Below are 16757 nucleotides of genomic sequence, written 5' to 3' on the forward strand. Positions count from 1 at the left end.
CATCGTCTCGGGGAAATGTTTATACGGTCTGTGCTTCAACTGATTCTAATCTAGTCATGTTTTATTTAAATCACCATCCATGTAATTTGCTGTCCGATGGTTGGAGATATCATGCCTTCTTTCTTATCATGCAAGACGTGCCACTCTGTATGGACAAAAAAAAGTAATTTCAATTTGCTGTCCATTCTTGTGTGATATCTCAGCACCATGAAATGCAATGGGCATGAGATCTCGCACAGTATGGACAGCCAAAGGTCATTATACAGTCAATCCTGTCTATAGCGACTGCCCAAGGGAAACACAAAAAGTGGTCTTTGGAGACATGTGGTCTTTGTAGGCAGGTTCCTGTAGTACATGTTTCAATGCGAAACCATTTTCAAGGGAAACAAGAAATGTGGTCCTTGTAGACAGGTGGTCACTAAAGCAGGTTTGACTGTACTAGCCCTGATGAGAATCGAGCTATGGAGACCCGTAAACATCGCCTAGATCTGTGTCAAACATTGATTTGCGTAGAACTAACCCTCTCTCTTTACTTCCCTTCATTTGTAATTTCTCAAAGTAAGTTGACGTGGGAATATGTTAAATCTGGACTCAAGTAAGTAATAGCTTCCTGTGGGAAGTTTGGATGTTTTTTTTCTCGCTCGGTGTTATTCCTTTGCTTCGTAATCTGTCGTGCATCCTGCCTATCAAAACAACTGGTACTTTCAAAGATTTAAAAATGTTGTTTGGTGTTTCTTTTTAATTTCATAATTGTTAGCTTTTTACTCTTCAAATATTTTTTTGTGTGTATTTTTTGTCATTTGGAATGAATTCTTTCTATTTTGTAGTTATTCCCTATGAATTTCATTTATTATTCTGATGAATTAAAGCTAACCATGAAAATGATTTCTATTAATTTTGATAGTTATATACATGTAAGAGAAAACATTTATCTCTTTTGATTTCTTATAATTTATATCATTTATATAGCTGACTTTTTTAATGTACACTGTAGTGTAAATGACCATAGCTCGGAGTGTCAAAATACATTTGTTTTTTAATTTTTATTTAAAATAGTTTAATAGTAAAGTGTGAGCATGTAAAGGTTAACAAGGACAAAAGGATTTCATGTACATGTAGCATGCATGTTGCTTTAAAAAAAAACTACTTGTTTTTAATAATCATGTCCTGTATTTCTACAGTTTTTTTTTTGCAATCTATTTGAGAACCTTACATTTTACTTTTCTGTTGGAAGTGATGAAGAAAATGAATGAAGTTTTCTTTTCTTTTTATTTTGAGATCCTGTCAAAATGTATATAATTTAGTTTTTCTTGAAATTAATTTTCTTTATATTGTAGATATCTAGTTATTGTGCAAGTATTTTTTATCAGATTTTCTTTTGAGTTATTGATCTAATATTTGCATTTTCTTTAGCCAATTTTGTTGCCATTTAGCCAATAATGAGCTGACCGAAATATATTACGTTAAGTATAATTGATAGAAATACCATCGTTATTCAAATAGACCGGTTTACTTACATTTTCAAATGTATGTATGTTTCTGGTTTATCTGCGGACCTCGTGAAGCGGTATTCCAGTAACCTATTATTAAGGAATAAACTACGATACTTGGAATCCAGTCTGCTTACATTACTTGTCGCTATGGCAGGCAAACTTCATGCAAGCTTTTAGGTTGTCAGAACAGCATTTAAGTATGCATAACATTTGAATATGTTAGTTAACTGGACTATTTACCAAAGATATTTTAATGAATTTTCCTGTGGCTGAATGTTGATGGAACACAAGCAGGCATGCATGTACAGCATGTATTATAGTCAAAAGGTCATGCATTTCGTTCCCCCCGTTTGCAATATATATATATATATTCCTCCATCTCCATTCTCCCCTGTTAATACGATGTGTCTAGATCCCCGTGAAGAGAATTAGAGCTATGACGTTATAAATCTGACCCATTAATACCCGTGAACTGCGTGGCGTGGGAATGGCTGGAGCGTATGCAAGGAGAGAGAGAGAGAGAGAGAGAGAGAGAGAGAGAGAGAGAGAGAGAGAGAGCACAAAGCCAAAGGTTCATTTACACTGCAGAAAAATGAATTTGAAAAACCATCATTTTTTTAAAAACTGCCATTTACAACTACTGAAAAAAAACCACAAAATGATGGTGTTTGCAAATTCTGTCTTTTGGTGAGTAGTGCACATGCGTGAATTTCCGCTTATCTGCGCGGTTACATGAGCAAAAACTGGTATAATTCACTGGTATCTTGAAGCAAGCTATTCACACTGCATAAACGTTCAGACTCTGACACTTCAGAGGAACGTTTTTGTCTTTTTCTGATCTTGCGTGGTGTTTATGGGTAGTAAGTCGCCTAGCAACTTCTGACGAAATTTTGGATTAAGAGAAAAACCCAGGGATTTTGCTAGCAGTGTGAATGGCCCCCCTGGAATCTAATTCTTGTTTCTATGGGTGGCTATATTCTGATTTTGAGTAAAGGGTTTCGCAATTAAATCTGGCCTATTAGATGCAGCTCAGCGTGAGAATGTGTTTGAACGTGGAGGTGAAGAGAGAATAAAAAGCGGCGGGCTGAGTCAGGAGTTAAACTTTTAGCTCAGTGGGAAGCCCAACCCACCAGCTTTGAGGGTTACAAGGGATTCACACGTCTACACAGGGAGGGTGTGGTGACTGGTTAAGCTAGAGTCTGTCATTTGCTTTCCAGTTCTTTTCTCCCTCTCGAAAAAAAAGTCTCTTTAGATGTGTTGAAAAAACAGTGTCACCTTCAAATAGATCCATGTTGATCTATTTTCCCTCCTTTTCAAGCACAAGTTACCCAGCATTCAAATTACAGGAGGTTTGAGTAATTTACCCCCCCCCCCACCTACTAGAATAGCCCCTACTGTATATGCCTTTTGGCTTCCATGGAGCTCTTGTATTTTTAATTATTTTTATTATGAAAAGAATCAAATGAGCGGGAAAAATAGATTTATATCTGAATTTCAGTTGCGGATAGTCAAGAAGAAAGCTGTATTTTTTTGGTCATGTGTGAATATAATTGTTGTGATAAAGATTATTATGCATTTAGGGCCTACATACATACATAATGTCAGTTTTGTTGTTGTTTAAAGCATTGTAATTGCTTCATCAGCCCTTGCACAAATTTGAATTAAACCTTGCTACAGTCTATGCCAAATATTCCTATTGTTCCCTTAATAAAATCCTGACCCCTTTTTACTCAAGCCCCAGTGTCGAAATCCCTTTATTAAGATATTAATGTATTTCACCAAGTTCTTTTTATAATTATCATTTTTGTCTCCTTAATGACCGCATGCATCCATTTCAGGTCCATTAGTTTGCACTGCAGATGCGCTATAAAAATGAGCTTATGGACCCATTTTAAGTACATCCTGCTTTTGTGGAAAATAAAATCATCCAATGTCAGTTTCATGCGAAATTCCCATCTGTTCGAATGAAAGTGGCCTTACAAAATACAAAACCCCCTTGGAATCCCACTTTAGCTATATCAAGGCATCAGTCATTATCATCAGCCGAGAGCGAGGAGGGCATTAGTTCACATACTGAAACAGGGAGATAATGCCCTCCTGGCTCTCGAGAGTTACATACAATAAGCCTTGTAAGTATAAGAGGATGTGATGCCCGGTCGCATGATATTTATCAATATTGTAGGAGTTCCTAAGGTAACAGCGAGCATAGCACATGATCGGCAAATGAACTCACTTCTTAAAGGTATATAGTGAAGCATTGAGTATTAAAGTAATCAAAAGTTGGAATGTGCTAAGATTTGCTCACTAGTTTTCAAAGTAAAAAAAGACTATGCAGCATCTGTATATCAAAGTGTCTTACTAGTTAATAGTTATCAATTAAATTTATTTGAAGAAATGTGATGAATTGCTTTATATCCATATTCAAAGCTCTAGAAAAACCCAAAGAGATCTTTTCAAGAGTATGAAAACTCTATAAAGAGTGCTACTGAGGTAATTTCAATTTCATATAGCACCTTTTTTTCACCTTCCCTTTCATTCTCTCCCCATCTTCTCCCCATCTTCTCCCTTCTCCCCCTTTCTCTTTTCTTTCCATTTCTCAACTTAATGGGGGGGGGGGGGGATAAGGGTACCTGACCCCTGTGCCCCCCTGTAGCTACACGCATGTCATTGACTGCAGGTATAATTATGATCTCGATGACTAATACTCAGATGAATTGACCCTGTTAGATTTGATAAATTGTTTTTCCTTCCTCATCATATTGTTGCAACTTGCAAGACTTGACAGTGTGTTCAGACAGAGTATACTGTCTTCTTAATATGTTGCATATATGCTGTTACTAGTTGGCTAATAAGCCATTGATAAATGTTTGAATACATGATCAAAGTGTTGTGTCTTCATTTTTTTTCTTACGTGGGCCCTGTCGTATAAAGAGTTTCAATTGAACTGGATTGATTGCAAGTTGTCCGATCAGTTGCATACTTACAAACTGCCACCCCTGTAGATTCAACAGAGTTACGACTTACGATTCATATAAACTTGTAATCATGTGGAATGAATTTGCACCTTTTGATGAGACAGGGCTGTGCTCTGAATAAAATAAATAATTTGAGTGGAGTATGATATTTTTACCATGATCCACATTTGCAACATGTTGTCTAACTATTTACTCATTTTATGTTTCATTGCTGCTCCACCATCTGTACCATTTGCCCAGTAATGTAGAGTATGTCTAGCACTATAGTCTAAGCTGGAAGTCATCTACTTTCATCACACATATTATGTAACCTTCTACAATAGACTACAAGAAAGATTACCGACAGTCCTTTGTTCAGGGCTCCCCAAACCTCCCCCTCTCTCACACATGGTGCGACCGTAAGCCTACCGTATACTACTATATGTAAACTTGGTGAAATTTTATCCTGTTGAAAGTACTTCATTAAATATTCAACTAAAAAAAATAATTAGATTCATTGACTCTGAATAAAAGTGAATGGATTCATGGCTTTGTGTTAACAATTTCAATAATATGGATACAGAGGGCCTTCATTTACACATTACCGGTATGCTTCCAATTCCTGTTTTTTGTAGAAATCAAAAATAGAAATAACCTTCAATAGCCAACACAGTATTTAAAGTCACAAAAACAAATGTGATAGGTCCAAAAACAGCCAGCCGCATGTTCTCTCCTTATGCTTTTTAGTAATAATCAATATTTAATGCAGTAATCAGAGAGAAATGTTTGTGAGCATGATTAATGTACACTGCCCACGTTTACCGGGTAGGTAGGATGACACATCTCCTGCTTATAAAAATAGTTTCTAGTTCCTCCGCCGCCTTAGGGTTCCAACAAGGTTAAAGTTATTCAGTATGAAGTGATTAAAGGTACTTCTCGACTTTTGGAAAGTAATGTTGGAAAAAAACAAGATAATTGTAAATTTTGAAATTTTCATTTTTTCATTTTTGGAGAATGTCTCGTATTCTACATGTTTCAAATATAATTTCAAGTAAATTTTTACTATTTTATGAAAGTTCCTTACATAAAAAACACCTGTCATTATAAACAAGTCCTAAAAATTTTTTTGACACAAAATTGCTTGACACAAAAAATCCTGGTTTTACAGGTTATAATGATACACAATTCCTTGAAATCGCGCCTGCTACATTGTTGATATTGATGATATATTTATATTTGAATTCTTAGATCGACATCTTTACACGTCTTTATGTCTTTCTTTTCTAAAGATTGATCCTTTCCCAAAAAGTTTTTAGGGATATGATTCAGCAGTTTCAACTTCTTTCACAATAATGCTGCCTGAATATCTCAAACAGTAGCTTTAAGTGTGAGCGATAACTTATGTATCAAACTTCTTCAATGCAAATGAACTTGCAGTGAAGACCTTCCTTTCTCGTTGCGATCCGATACAATTGCCCCCTTCCCCTGTGAGTCTATGCCTCGCTCTCTCTCTGCCCCCTTCACAGTAGTCTTGCAGTGTTTCCTGTGACTGGGTCGGTTTAGTCTGCAGGGATAGACTCTGTGTGGACTCTTAAACACAGTTCCATTCAGTCGTGAGCCGAGCCTAACTGTTGGTCTCTGCCTGTGCCACGAGCAGCTATCGTACAGGGCTTATGGGATGCAGTAGACCTTGAGGTCTGCGTAGTCTCGCAAATCAGACACTCTGTCAAGCGCTCTGACAGACAAGGGTTCTTGTCTGCAAACTAGGAGCCGTTCTAGCCGTCACATCCTGAGGTAAACTCACAGGAACGTCTGAAGACACGTCAAACTCGCTCTCAACTCGCGAGGACCGAACCGGGGAAAGGCGCAGAGAGGGACTGCAATGTTCAGTAGCAAGACACTGCACATGTGACAGATATAGTGCCATTGTTTAGAGGGAATTAGCACTTTAATACGAGAAGGATATGAACATTTGTCATTTTGAATCATTTATTGAAGAAGGCCTTGTTTGAAGAACTATTGCTCTCTAAGGATTAGTGGATCATAACTGTGATATTGATGCAAACTCCAGGAATGGTCTGATAATGTGGATTTGTTAGGAGTCGACCAGTTTCTTTTAAATGTGGAGAACTTTTGCTTCCTACAAGAAATCGTTCCATTCATTCAGCCGATAGAATGAGGACGTTTCTGCATTTTAATGTATATATCTGTGATTCTATAGGGATATAGATAGGGTAATCATATATCTTTATTCTGAGATTGTACTTTCAGTGATCTTGTGGATATTCACCATTTTTCTGAGAATGAACCCTGTTTGCAAGGTTGCTAGATTTTTATTGGATTAACAAATTATTCTTTGTAAGCGTTGGTCAAGGTGCAACAGAATGAGGTATCTGACCAATCCCAGAGCCCCCGAGATCTCTCGAAGGTAAGGTATAACTATGAATCACAGCTGTACATGTACTGGATGTGGAATGATATGGCTAATCTACTTGATCTCCCTTCTGAAACCTCCCTCTCTGCATCAAAGGGTGTGTTTATCATCCCTTTTCTGGCCTAGAATCAGCGTTTTCAAACGTGTTTCAAGCAAATTTGCGTGGCGATAAATGCAAGGCTTTTTTCAAACGTCTTTAGATTATGGGTATATTCACATGCAAAAAAAAGTGAGTTTTGAATGTGAGAATGAACCAGAATTATGTTTCTGAGAGACGATTCTGCTTTGAAACACACATATTGGACCTTCCCAGGCTAATTTCCGGTTCGGAGAAATAGCCCGCGCCTTGTGCTGTGCCCTAGTTGACCTCCGAGGAACTTTCTGCTTCCCGGGCCAAACGGCACAAAGCAGCTGCGCAGAGACAAGGCCTTTATTTTGAATCGTGAAGAGACGATAAAAGTGATATCCCACAATTCACAGTTCACAGTATAGTGGGGTTCGATATAACTATGTATGTATAGAAACGCTGTTTCTGAGTGGCAAAAGAGTATAAAAACACCCATGCATCACTATACTGTCTTGTCAAAGTGAGATCCTTGTCTGCGGTTGCAGCATTCTTAGTTTTTGCTATAGTTCTTCAAATTGTTTATTTTATCAGTCCTTAAAATATATTTTCGAAGTACCGTAACAACAAAATTATCTCATTTCAAAATATTACTCAATTGAAGAGATCAAAGAGGAAATTTATAAAAGTGTCAAATTAAATCCTCAGTGGTACAGGGGCATTGTTGGGAAGGGTGTTGGTCTTGGTCTTGGATGGGATGGTAGGCCTTTTACACTTATTATAGGATAATTGTCGATCACAGGTATAGCTATAAACAGCACCTTGAGTAAAAACCTCAATTGGCACAGTATCTAAAAGTTCCACCCCATCATGTAGTTTTCTGGAGTGTTGTTTTACTTGAAAAATGTGCTGGTTTTTAAAGGTAAAGACCAGTATTGGCAACGCCCCAATTTCAAAAAATGAAATGGAAGCTCTCATTACCAATCATGTGAAAGAATATGTTTGACTAATACATGATGATAAAAAATTTGCCGGGAAACCGCCTACTAATTCATATATTTGGTAAACTTATTTCTCTCATGGTCTGGTGAGAGAGATAGGGTAGTCCCATATACATCTTTCTGTGTATAGTGCTTGTAACTTTACGAAGAATGGGCCAAATTTCTTATCATTTTGATGATTCCAGAACCTTGCAGGTGCTAGATGCTAGATGATCAACCTTTTCTGATCGATTCCACAACATTTCTTTCACAATGCAATCGCATGACCATTACTGGTCTTTACCTTTAATATAATCTTACAATGAAGAAATATTATTATTATTATTTATTTGGCAAAACAAAGTGTATACAGAGGATTACATAGAAGAACAAATCATACAAAACAAAGTATGAAAATCATTAAAAAAAAAAGAAAGCATTGTGATTCCCATTAAATATTACGTTAACATTCCTATTACATATTTCAGATGTAAGAACACAATAGGGGGGGGGGGGGTCTCCACATCGTTCAGTATGAAATTGGCAGTGTCTTTATTTAGACATTACCCATCCATTTGAGCAAACAGCTCACATTATTCAAAAACACGACTAATCAGATAAGATGTCTGGCGGTGTCTAAAGGCAACTGCTCCGAGATGACCTGTCTTTAACCTTCCTTCTCGTCGGCCGGCCGGGAAGGTTCGTAGTTTGAGATAGAAAGCATAGATTTCCTTTTGAAAAACCCAATTTAGTACAGACTTCATTAGCATACATTCACATGTAGTAGTCACCATCGCAAACAGTTATTTAACTTTTTAGTTTTTAGACTGTAAGCATTTAATGGATAGTGCTATATTATTCAGTCTTTTAAAGACTGAATGATATGTCTCATTATGGAGTTATTTGTAAACAATGGATGAATGACTAATGGTTGTCCTTGGGTTTTGATGGGTTTGTCATTTGCAATATGATAACAATACGATAACAACAGTTTTTAGAAAATTCATATTACATCAATACTACTACGGTATCTAAGAAGAAAGAAAAAGGAAGCATGCTTATTAATGTCTTCCTTGAATAGAAGTCACACATCATTTATAATCAACAGGGACAATATGGAGAGCCAAGAGATGGAACTGTTGCCAATTTTTGTTGCATTGTTTGACTTTATATTCATAAACAATCATAGTTTAACTTTTCTATGAAGACATACACAGTTTATCCATTGAGATCTAAAATGTACTTCTCACAATTGTTTTGAGTTACAGAGTGATTGACATTGCATCTACGGTACATGCATTGTTACACTTAATACATTTTGGAAAACAAAATTCATTAGTTTTTGGAGCCAGAAGGGCGTTAGCATTCTATTACACAGAGTTAACACCCTTCTGGCTCTCAACGGATGATATTCTCTTGGAAAGCCATACAGACTACCGGTATTCATTGACAGGATATACCAAAATAAATTGCATAATTGTAAACCACAATCATTTGAGTCACTGAAATATGACATCGTCTGTTTGGAGGCAGAAGGACGTTATCTCAAATACCTGATAAAGTTATCACCCTTTTAGCTCCAAACACTAAACAGACAGATGCTGTGTAGATTGAATTTGTAGGTAAACCATCAATTGTAAATGGTATCAATATGACCTGAATTTGATGACACTGGAGCCAAAAGGCATTAACTCATGAACGCCCTTCTGTCTCCAAACACTACTAACAGACGAATACTGTGTAGATTGATTTTGTAGGTAAATCATCAATCATAAATGGTATCAATATGACCTGAATGTGATGACACTGAACCCTGACTCATGCATGGCCATGGAGGTGTCTGATTGAATGAAAGAGGCAGTCGGAGTAAAAAATGGAAAATGACAAGTGAAAAGTTGTACTTCTGCCAGGCTAGAGACAATGGACAAGTTTAGGGATTCTTATAGGCCTCAGATGGTGGGTGTGTCAAGCTTCATGTTATAAACATATGCTGTGTTATTATTTGTGAAGTGGAAAGGGTGTTGAGCGTTGGAATATCAATACATTCTAAGAGAACCTACATGTATGTGTGTCTTATCCACAGGATCTAATATGCTGAAAGTGGTACATTACACTAATTTTGTATTACTTATTCTCTACTTTTACATCTATGGTGAATATAATGAATATTTTCAACAATGCAGTCCTGATACATGCAATTCTCCTACTTGACTCACTGTCTACTATCTTTCTTTAAAGGGATCGTTTAACAATGTTAAATCTGAGAAACACGGCCCTAAGTGTTATCAGTGTCTGTGATATGGTGTAATATTGAAGCCATAAAAAGATTGCGCTTCAAAATGATCAAGAAGTGCCTCAAAAAAGTAAAAATCTTTGAGTGACCGGTTTTACCATACTCGTTTTCCCCAATAGACTGTAGTGTTATGAAAACCGTCAGGCGAACGGTTTTCAAAATTTGTAATTCCAATCATAAATATCTTGATAATCAGACAGGCGATCGGCTTGTAAAAGTCATGGGGCTCCTGACTGACCTAAAGGTTTATAATTATCATTACATCATGAGCTAAATCCAGAATTTTGTTTCAGAATCTGAGACAAAGTTACCGGATCCCTTTAAAATAATAATAATGGTGGTTTCTTGTAAAGCGCTCACATCTGTCAGATTTGACACTCTTGGCACTCCTCAGTTATTACCTTCATTTTAGCATGGCTGCCATTATGATGGTCTAGCATCTCAAGGAATTAATTCCCGCCAGGTACCCATTTGCCTCACCTGGGTCAATTTTGGCAAATGTACTGTAGATTAGTGTCTTGCCAAAGAACATTGGTGCCGCGGCAGGACTTAAAACGCGAACCAAGTTATCGACGGTCCTGTGACATACCCACTAGCCCTCCGCACCTCCCTTTTATGATTTCCATCTCGTTGATCATCTCATCATCCTTTAAGATCTCAATCTGTGGGTATGAGACCTTCTCTACCCATAATACTGAACAAGGAGCATCTCTGTACTCATAGTGCAATGTTCATGTTTCAAGGACATTAGTGCAGCGACGGAACTTGAACCCTGAACCAAGTGATCCAAAGCCTGGCGACATACCCACTAGACCTCCGTACCTCCCTTTATATGATTTCCATCTCTTCTTCTCAACATCTTATAAGATGTAAATCTGAAGTTATGAGACCTTCTCTATCGGTTATATAAAACAAGGAGTTTTCCTGTACTCATATGGCAATGTACTTGTTTCAAGGACATTAGTGCCGTGGCGGGGCTTGAACCATGAACCAAGTGATCCACAGTCCGGTGACATATCCACTAGACCTCCGCACCTCCCTTTATATGATTTCCATCTCATCTTCTCATCGTCAATAGGTATGTCCACATCAGCTTGAGATTGTCAAATAGCCCACTATTTCTGATTTGGGAAATAAGCTCAAAGTTACAAATCGCGTCCTCATCAGCTCGAGACTCGACCTCGAAACTCAAAACTTGACCTCGAGAAATTAGCTCGAGATATTTTGCTCAGCGTTCGCGCATAGTGGGAGTCTTCGGGCTGGTGAAGACGCACCGGACAAATAGTGGGATATTTTGGGATATCTTGGGATGATTATTTCGACCAAATATCCCGCTAATTGCAACTGCGGGCTGATGAAGACGCATATTAGCTGGATACTTTGCGATCGGGATAGTTAAAATAGCAGGTTATTTGGCATTCTCAAGCTGAGGAAGACAGGCCTAATCTGTAGGTATGAGACCTTCTCTATCGGTAGTACTGAACAAGGAGCATCTCTGTACTCATCATAGTGCAATGCTCTTCTATCATGACCAGAAGAAAGTTGAGTAGGAACAAGATGGCAGCTGTACACTCAAATATTCTATTTTGGAAGCACATCAAGGATTTAATGGCTAAAACGTACACAAAGACATGTCAGTATAGTCTACATCAAGCGGACATGTGATCAATGATCAATTCAATTCAATCAATTCAATTTTGGTTTATCAACATACAATGTACAATGCAGTAGTCCAGGGACCAATAATGCAATGTTTACATAAAATGTGCATAAAAACAGGAATGATCATATAAATGTACAAAAAAAATGATAAATGATTAACGATATTGTTCATACCTAAAGTTATATACATATATAAATAAATGATAATAGATGGATGAACAACCTATAACAGTTACAATTAAACTTATAAATATTATTAAAAGAATTGATGTATTATTTCTTTATTTATCCTGTGCCCCAAATGCCTTTCTATCCTTGCAATTTATTATTTGCTTTTCCAGTCTCTCTCCCTTTTTTTTCTTCTTCTTCTATTTTGGGGGTAAAAAATGTGGATCTCTTTTCTTTAGCTTTGTCCGATGGCTCAATGGCACCTAGCTTATAGCACTATCAGGATTCATTATTCATTCCCTTGATGTGCTGTATATAAAAGAGTAATTATATTATTCATAGCCAAAATAGATAAGTACACCCTAATGCTTCCAACTCCAAATTCACTATTAAAGACATAGCTTGCCAACCTTTCCCATTTTGGAGGAATGATTCCCATTTCTTGGCCTTCAAGCTGTTGTTTAGAACCCTTCGATTCTTCTCTTTTTTTTCTGAAATATTCTGTTTTAAAAGTACACAAAATAGAATATATTCCTAATTTTGCCTTGAGAGATTCCTAATTTTTGCAGTTTGCCTTGAAAGGTTAGGTTAGGAGGTATGCTAAGATTAAAGATAAACTCCAGTACTGGTAAAAAAAAAAAAAAATTCTCACAGAATCAAACGAAACTTACACTGAATGTTCAAGATTACAAATAAATGACATGTGCCAAACAATTTTTGAAGAAAATGTATACTGGCTGAGTAATGAGCATAGAAGGACAAGGAAATCAAGGTAGTACTAGCCCCGACACCATGTGTGTCGTCCCATGTATAGCTTTCTATGTGAGTGCTTGTTACTTTACCAAGACTCGGTCAAATTTATTATGATTTTGATGACTCCAGAACCTTGCAGTGCACACCAATACTTACATGCTACATGATCAACTGTTTCTGATCCTTTCCACACCTTTTCTTTCACAATGCAATCGCATTACCAGTACTAAAGTTTATCTTTAAGAGGTGATTTTATACGAAGCACTTATTTAAAAAAAGTCAAGATGGCTAGACTACTCTAAGTTGCTGTCATTTGGACAGGGAGTCACATGAAGCTGTAATGTCACTTCTCTCAAGAGGGGTGCCAATGTGAAGTGTTTATTTCCCCAGAGTCGTGTGATCATTAGCTACATGTATGCAGTGTAGAGTTCAAGTCATGTGAAAATCATTACTTTATAGAGAGTACTTTATTTCTAGTAAGTTCACCGGTAGTCAAAAACTATATAGAAATAAAACCGTTTTAAAGAGCATTAATGTGTTTAATTTACCCTGTGAAATAAGTATGAAAGGTTATTTTTGAAATGTTTTAAAATGATTCTATTTCTGCCCAAAATGTTACTAGTACTGTAGCATTTGGACAAGGGAGTCACATGAAGCTGTAATATCACTTCTCTCAAGAGGGGTGCCGTTGTGAAGTGTTTATTTCCCCAGAGTTGTGTGATTAGCTATGCAGTGTAGAGTTCAAGTCATGTGAAAGTCATTACTTTATTAGAGAGTGCTCTATTTCTAGTAAGTTCACTGCCATTGGCTTCTGCTATGTATTACAATTGAAATTTATAGTCTGAAACTATTTTGAAATAAAACCGTTTTAAAGACGGTTTGCATGCGATTAGCTATGCAGTGTAGAGTTCAAGTCATGTGAAAATCATTACTTTATAGTGAGTACTCGACTTCTAGTCAAGTTCACTGCCATTGACTTCTGCTATATTACAATTGAAATTTAGAGTCTGAAACTATCTAGAAATAAAAGCTTTAAAAAAAGCATAAACATGTTTAGTTAACCCTTTGAAACAACCGTGAAAGGTTATTTTTGAAATGTTTTAGAATGATTCTATTTCTTCCCAAACTGTCAGTAGTACCTTAGCATAATAACTAAGAAAGCAAATAGTATCGGAAATATGTTTACTTATATTCCTTTAGTGGGTTTATAACTGTTGGAAAGCAAACACAAAGCTTTAAAGAAAACAATTAAGGCAACTGTGTTTATTTGACATTGTTTGTAATAAGAAACAATCCTTAAGTTGATTGATACTTACATGTGTTTTCTCAATATTTGAAAAAGATCTATGATGGTTTATAAGAAGAAAAAAAAGGTTTCAAAATTGTTGGCTTCCTGCTAAAAGGCCGTAACATCTATGTATTGTCAATGGCAGTTACAACAGTCTTCTTGCTGGCAGCTGACAAAATATAATGGGGATTTAAGATTTAAGTGCCAACAATTGTAATATCATTATCTTTGCCATTGGATTGTATACATTACATTATGTGGCCTGAAAGGAATTAAACTTATTACATACATTGTGTACTCTTCCAGGATATCATAACTGGGCTAGGCTTTAATTAAGTTACCGGTATGTGCAAGTGTAAGGCAAGGCCCTGCCCAAGACATTAATTAAAGAAGTCTGCCTCCCGACTGTCTAAAGTTTCTTCGTTATCAAGATCTAGCATTGGCATTGTAATTGACAGAATTAATGGGTTCGCTCTCAGTCGTTTGAACGGCAGGAAACTACTGTAACTACATCATTCATTTACAGTCTATATTTGGGTTGAAGCTGAACAGTGGTTTTGTGAAGTCTTTAAGAAACGATCCATCGTTGTGACAGTTGTAGTTTGGCAGCTTTGCTAATTTTGAAAAGTGTTTGACTCAGCAGGAATCATATAATTAGGGCACATGCTTTTCTAATGAATTATGCTGTAATACAAATATAGCAGGTATTTTTTTCTCTGAAGTTTCAAGTGTAAGATATGGTGACGAGACCCAAGATACAAGTCTTGTTAGGTATGTCCTCATCAGCTCGAGATTGCCAAATAGCCCACTATTTCTGATTTGGAATATAAGCCCAAAGTTACAAATTGCGACTTCATCAGCTTGAAACTCGACCTTGAAACTCGAGCTGGGAAATTAGCTCGAGATATTTTACGCGGCGTTCGCGCATAGTGCCAGTCTTCGGGCTGGTGAAGACGCATCAGACAAATAGCGGGATATTTTGCAAACTAGCCCAAGATATCTTGGGAGTTGGGATGATTATCTCAACCAAATATCCCGCTAATTGCAACTGTAGGCTGATGACGACGCAAATTAGCTGGATAATTTGCGATCGGGATAGTTAAAATAGCGGGTTATTTGGCAATCTCAAGCTGATGAAGACAGGCCTACTGTCTACATAAAATAATACAAAAGTTTGTTTCCCATTGGTGTTGCATACAATGTTAACCCTAAACAGGCCGGGCTATTTGAGGTCTTAGTATGGCCGGGGGGGGGGCCATTATGGCCCCCCCTTAAGATCTCGGCCGCGAAGTGGCCGATCGCCGCGAAAATTTGCACGCATGTCAAGTGAAGTGTATAGAATAATTTGATAATTTCAATTTTTTGAAAAATTCACTCATTTGCATATTTATGGTAATTTATGCAAATAAAGTCATAAAAATCACATTTTGACCCATAAATCATATATTATTCATATTTAAGCATTCTTTTTCACTACATATATTCATTAGACCATTCTGAATAATAATACGACAAAAAAATTTGGAAGAGCCAGCTTATTCCTTATGTTATTCCTTGTTTTTGTAATTTCTTATGTATTTCATTGTTTTTTTAAGTTATGTATTTCATTGTTTTCAATATTTGGAAGAGCCAGCTTATTCCTTATGTTATTCCTTGTTTTTGTAATTTCTTATGTATTTCATTGTTTTTTTAAGTTATGTATTTCATTGTTTTTGTTGTTTTATTTCTTTTCTTACTACAATTCAACTATTTTGACTCCAAAAACAACCACCTAAACTTTAAACAAGACCCAATAACCCATGTTTGATCTGTTTTTAGGAAAAATGACTTTTACATATGTTTTGTACACAAATCATGAAAATAAGCGATTTTCGGGCTGACATGCAAAGACAAAAGGTCACGTGACCTTGTAACCGCAGGTCCGATTTTCAAAAAAATTCTTTTAAAAGTTGCGCAAGACTTGAAAGAAAAAAGTCAGCGAGCGGCGAGCTAGGCGCCATCCGTATGCGTTCCCGAGCAATTAGAAAAATCGTGGAGGGGGGGGGGGGCCATAATGGCCCCCCCCCCCGGCCTTATTAGGGTTAACATAGACATAAACATGATATTGTATGCTGAGAGCCTGAAGGGTATTAAAAGTTGATGATAAAACAAGAATGAGTCGACACCCTACCAGCTCTCACCACACAGTACATAAGAAGAACATTATTCTGAGTCACATTATTAATGCATTGAATCGTCAACTGAAATAAATTACAATACCGTAATTTCTTGTGAGCAAAAAGAAGAAGAGAGAGAAAGAGGGAGAATTTAAAGAGAGAGACACAACGAGTGAGAGAAAGTAGAGAGAAAAAAAGAGAGAGAAAGAAGAGGGATAACCGATGACTTATTATACTTTATTGAATTTTGACACCCCCATCCTGTCAGAAAGTTTCTTTGTGTGAATAGTTTTATGTCCTATTGTAATGTTTAAAAAGAAAAGAAAAGAAAAGAGAAGGGCATTTTTCCCTTTTGTGTATAACATCTGCATGCATCTTTCACCATAAATGTTCATCCACATACGCAGAAAGGAAGCGTGATTCATGTTAACATCATCTGAACACACTTCTTGTCAGTATCAATATTCTTTTCATCTCACACACTCACCAACACCCCCACTAAATGTTGTCGG

At 36.8% G+C, this 16757-nt stretch overlaps 1 protein-coding gene across 3 annotated transcripts in view; it reads left to right on the forward strand.

Annotated features, from left to right (window-relative positions):
- Nucleotides 1–5988: 5988 nt before the first annotated feature.
- Nucleotides 5989–16757, forward strand: part of LOC757176 (inactive rhomboid protein 1) — a 51857-nt gene continuing 41088 nt past the window's right edge. For all 3 annotated transcript variants that reach the window (XM_030984298.1, XM_030984296.1, XM_030984297.1), the window contains exon 1: nt 5989–6875. In XM_030984298.1, the coding sequence (XP_030840158.1) occupies nt 6832–6875 (44 nt within the window). In that variant the 5' untranslated portion in view covers nt 5989–6831. The remainder of the gene's footprint in view (nt 6876–16757) is intronic.

The sequence above is a fragment of the Strongylocentrotus purpuratus genome, unplaced genomic scaffold (genome assembly GCF_000002235.5).
Source record: "Strongylocentrotus purpuratus isolate Spur 01 unplaced genomic scaffold, Spur_5.0 spur5_scaffold_14, whole genome shotgun sequence".
In the NCBI taxonomy this organism is placed as follows: Eukaryota; Metazoa; Echinodermata; class Echinoidea; order Camarodonta; family Strongylocentrotidae; genus Strongylocentrotus; species Strongylocentrotus purpuratus.